Source organism: Apium graveolens, chromosome 3 (assembly GCF_009905375.1).
Source record: "Apium graveolens cultivar Ventura chromosome 3, ASM990537v1, whole genome shotgun sequence".
NCBI classification, from domain to species: domain Eukaryota; kingdom Viridiplantae; phylum Streptophyta; class Magnoliopsida; order Apiales; family Apiaceae; genus Apium; species Apium graveolens.
In genome coordinates, this window is record NC_133649.1 from 43,416,191 (window position 1) to 43,420,857 (window position 4,667).

General features: G+C 36.8%; 1 protein-coding gene across 1 annotated transcript; it reads right to left on the reverse strand.

Moving 5' to 3' along the window:
* Window positions 1-293: 293 nt before the first annotated feature.
* LOC141710696 (kinase-interacting protein 1-like) lies at window positions 294-4,079 on the reverse strand. Its single transcript, XM_074513239.1, has 2 exons — window positions 3,943-4,079; window positions 294-3,642 (listed from the first exon to the last, which is right to left on the reverse strand). Exons 1-2 carry the CDS (start codon window positions 4,034-4,036, stop codon window positions 584-586), a joined length of 3,153 nt encoding a protein of 1,050 aa, XP_074369340.1. The 5' UTR covers window positions 4,037-4,079; the 3' UTR covers window positions 294-583.
* Between the last annotated feature and the right edge of the window lie 588 nt (window positions 4,080-4,667).

The window sequence follows — 4,667 nt, forward strand, 5'->3', positions numbered from 1 at the left end:
TCTGTACACGACATGGAACATTGCAGGTCTAGACGTCGAACAAAAAAAAATCAATATTAATTCTAGAAAACTGGTAAAAAAAATTTATGTCAGAAGCCGAAGCCGATCTTGTCAGCTATAATTTTTGTTAATCTTTAGTTTTATCTTTGTGGGTAATATGAGAATCTTTAACTTTGATTATTAATTGTCTTTATGCAACAGAAATATCAATTTTTGAATACAGGTTCTCCCTCGTCATTAAAAGGTTTGTCCCGTGCAGATAACATATGTCTACATTCAACTAAAAAAGATGGTTAACCCGTTCGAAGGTTTGTCCATTCCATATTTCAAAATGCATGTGCTAATTGACAGAGTTTCTATGCATTGTATATAAGGCTGCCTGTTTCACTCAACAAAGGAGGATATAACCAGGAGACATACGGCCTAGTAAGTATGTGAAAACCCGATGGTCCTCTATTCAGATTTCTTCTGCACAGACTCCTGCTTTCACTTTCACCTCATTCGGTAACAACTCAACGTACAAAAATGATTTACCGGTGAATAAATAAATAAATATGTTGCAGAACTTCGAAGACCATGGTAATTATGTCTTTTTGCTGTTGCGACTGTAATGCATGTACGAAAATAGTGAATGTTTATGCTTCTTTGCTTTGATTCCAAAAAGAAATGATCGCAACGGAACCTTAGAAAAGTTGCTGTAACTCCTGAAAGATGGTTTTCTTTCTGTAAGTTTGAACTCTCCATTTATCTTCACCAGAGTCTTCTCTATTTCGATTTTGAGAGCAATTATGTGATCGATACCTGCCAGCAATTCCTCATTTACCTTGTTATTTTCTTGTTTCATGTTTAAAACCTCACCGTGGAACTTTGCAGCTTGATGAGTGCTAAAGGTGATTTTGTCGGCCTCAACTCCTTCCTTCAAAGAATCTGTTATTGCTTCTTGAATGTCAGATATAGATGAAATCCTGTGCTGTAGTTCATCTTTTAGCAATTCGCTCTCTTCTAACCACACTGTAATTTCAGCCTTTTTCTCACTAAGGTGCCTGTATATTGCACGGACCTCTGCTTTAAGGTCTGTTGAAATGGATCCGTGTGACTTTACATCTTGCTTGTTTTCGTTCTTTTTCTTAGCTTGCACTATTTCATCCTGTAAATCATGGACCTCAGTTTTAAATTTCTGTACTTGATGGAATGAATTACTAAATCTTAACCAGAAATCCAGATTTTCTTCAAGTACTGCATCAATCCTTGCCCTGAGCTTTTCCTCGGTCGGTGAGATAGATTTAGGCTGATTATATAGGAACTTAATATCTTCCTCCTCTTCCTCTGTTGAAGGCATACCAGAAGTTTCATCCTCTGTTGAGTCCTTTGCTTCAGGTATGTCACTAGATTCTTGTCTCAGAAGGTTAAGTTTGTGACGCAAAGATTGAATCTCTCGGTCCTTCTTTACAAGAGCACTTTTTGTATCCCGTAACTGCAACATTGTTTCAAAGAAAGTTTCATTTTTCTTCTCCTCGTCACGCAGCTTCTTCTTCACTTCTTTATAGTTCCTGAGAATTGCTACGTATTCTGCCAGTAAAATCCTTTCTTTATCTTCCACTCCATGCAAGAGCATCTGCTGCCAGTTTATCTCTTCTTCAAACTTCTCTAAATTCTTCTGCTCAACACTTACATGTCCCTCTGTTGTTTTTGGCAATCCTTCACCATTGTCCTCTTGTTTAGAGCCATGACTTGCTCTGCCCTGACTTACCTCCAAATTACCATCAGATTCAGTAGCTTCTGCCTTTAGAGTTTCATTTGGCAATGCAATGATATTCTTTTTAGTTATATCTTCTTTTTCTTCTGTACCTGAAGTATCAGAGTTTCGTACACTATCACCATCCTCCTTTTCGTTTTGTAATTTGGCCACTTCTTCTCTGCTACTTAAATTGTTCGAATTAATTGATGATGCATTTAAATTCTCGCCAACTTCTTCTGATCTTTCTTCTGTTTCCGAAGTGTCAGGTTTCAATGCATTATCACCACCACCACCGCCTTCTCCTTCATCTTTTTCTATAAATGCTTCTTCTGGTATTGCTTCTGGTTTTTCTGTCACTACTTCTTCTGGTTTTTCTGTCGCTGCTTCTTCTGGTTTTTCTATCACTGCTTCTTCTGGTTTTTCCATCGATGCTTCTTCTGGTTTTTCTGTCACTGCTACTTCTGGTTTTTTTATAGAGGCTTCTTCTGGTTGTTTTATCGATGCTTCTTCTGGTTTTTTTACTGATGCATCTTCTGGTTTTTCAATCGATTCTTCTAGATTTTCTTTTATAGAGTGATCCTCTTCTTGTAGCGAAACTGTCTCCTCCAACTCTTCATCTGGTTCAACAGTTGGAAGTTTCTCTGACAGGTCATTTAGACTAGAATGAGCTTCAGAAAATTGAGTTCTGAGATCATTATTCTGAATCATGATATTCATATATAAATTCTGAACCACATGTAGTTTTTCCTCCAACTCCCTCACCCTGCTTTGCGTTTCATGTGTTTCAGTGAGACTAGCCTTATTGTCTTCCAAGCTTCGAATTTGTGATTTAAGGTCATTAGCTTCTGTTCTTAATCTTTCAACCAAAACATTCTGTGCTAAAACTGCACTTTCCAGATTGATCACTAAATTCACAAGATCGTCAATCTTATCAGCTAGTTCTGACACTGTAAGAGGCCCATTAGAGCCTTCTTCGAATTGTTCTTTAATTTTCTCACGTAGCGCCTCTAATTTATTTCTTTCGGGGCCTACCATCTCTTGTTTCAGGCTTTGAAACTCTTCTGCTCTGTTATTAAAATTCTGATCTGCTCTTTCAGCATTATTAGCCTGGTCTGGGAAAAGCTCAAGTTTGATTGACTCAATTCTTTGACGGGCATCCTCTATTTTTTCGTTCTCTACTTTTGCTTCTTCAGCAGACTTCTCTTGTTTATTTTGCAAGTCAACCAATGTCTCCTTGCATGACTTAATCGCTGCTTCTGCCATCAAAGTGCGAGCTTCATCGTCATCAATCATAGTATTAACGTCACTGAACTCATCTTGCAACCTGCTAACCTTATCTTGTTTCTCCATGATATCATTCTCAAGTCCAAAGAACTTGGATATCCCATTTTCATATGAGCTCTTCACATACTCCTTCATCGTCTGCAACGAAAGAATATCTTTCTGAAGCTTGTCAATCTCCTCAACTGCTTCGCTTCTGGTCAAACCAGATTTAGGTTTAATCTTCCTCGGGGGAATAGATGACTTCTTTGCTTCCAGTTTCTTTGAGGCACTGTTCATCATCATACCCTTCATAGGTCGATTGGGAGCTTTGGGGATTTTTGATGGATCCGCGGCTGGCCCTTGACTAAACTTTGGATGCTTGGATGCCAAAAAATCATCTTCATCATCAAATGCAAACTGTACTTGTTCTGGCAAGCAGGTAGCAATTGTAGTATTGGCCTTTTGTAAGTCTGTTGATAAGCTATCATATCTTTCAGCCACAGCGCGAAAAGAACGAAAAGCTTCTTCAATAAAGTTTATGAGCTCAGGTCTGTTTTTGTAGTACATTTCAGCCCTCTTGGCGAAGGAATCTCCATCTTCTTGGACAAGCGAGAGTGCAAATTCCACCTTGTCTTCCATGTCTACAATATCAAAGAAAATAATGAGCGCTGAAGCTACATATATATGCCTAGTACCCGAGATTAAATAATATTAATTTTCTTCTAGATGTTATATCATATCTTATTCAAGAAACATCATAAATAACAAGGTCAAATCCCAGTTGGTTAAGTTCCGATTTCCGAATACTCATTGATCAAGTTGGACCAATTTTTAGAAGACTGATTAGAAAGAAACTCAAGAAACATGCACCTCTGAATTAAATGAGGAAGAATGCAATGATAATGCATACATGCATGTGGAAAGCAAGAGGAATCAGTCACCTTGCATGCTCTGTTCGAGCCATTTAGATTGCTTAGTTCTAATGTGACTAGCCCACCACCAAGAATACGCACTGCTTGCAGCTCTTTGTAACATTTCTTCAAACCTTTGTTATTTCTGTATCTTCTTTCGTTTCAACTTTCTTCTTTCTTTACAGTCAATCCATCTCTCTGTTATTGTGTCGATCATGCATCTTGTCTACTCTAGAGAGATATTCTATCAAATTAAAAAAAAATTGATAAAAAGAATTTAAATATTAAGTTTTATTTGTTTTGGTACAGGGATAAGAAACAGCAGAGACGAGGAGGAGATAAGAGTTCACGGTTGATAGCATCTTCTTCATGCGAAATTAACGGCCGACCCCAATATCATATATATTGATTTTGAGATAATATTATGCGTTATTCATAAAGTAAAATCTAGGCAACAATTGACTTGCCATAGATTTCAAGAAATGCTAGGTTTTCAAAAAATTTATCCAAAAACATCTCCAAATACTGATATGTTACATATTAAATATCAATTTTTCTAAATATAATATAATAACTGATATAAATTAAAGTGTGCTCGCAAATTAAAATATTAAAATATGTCTTAGTATATTTTTGGACAAGATTCTTAATGAACTAGCACTACCGATAGATTTTATACTCATGAATCATCTCTCACTACCGTTGAATTGAATATTGATCATGGATTCATGCCATTTAATCTATTTCCTATCGTA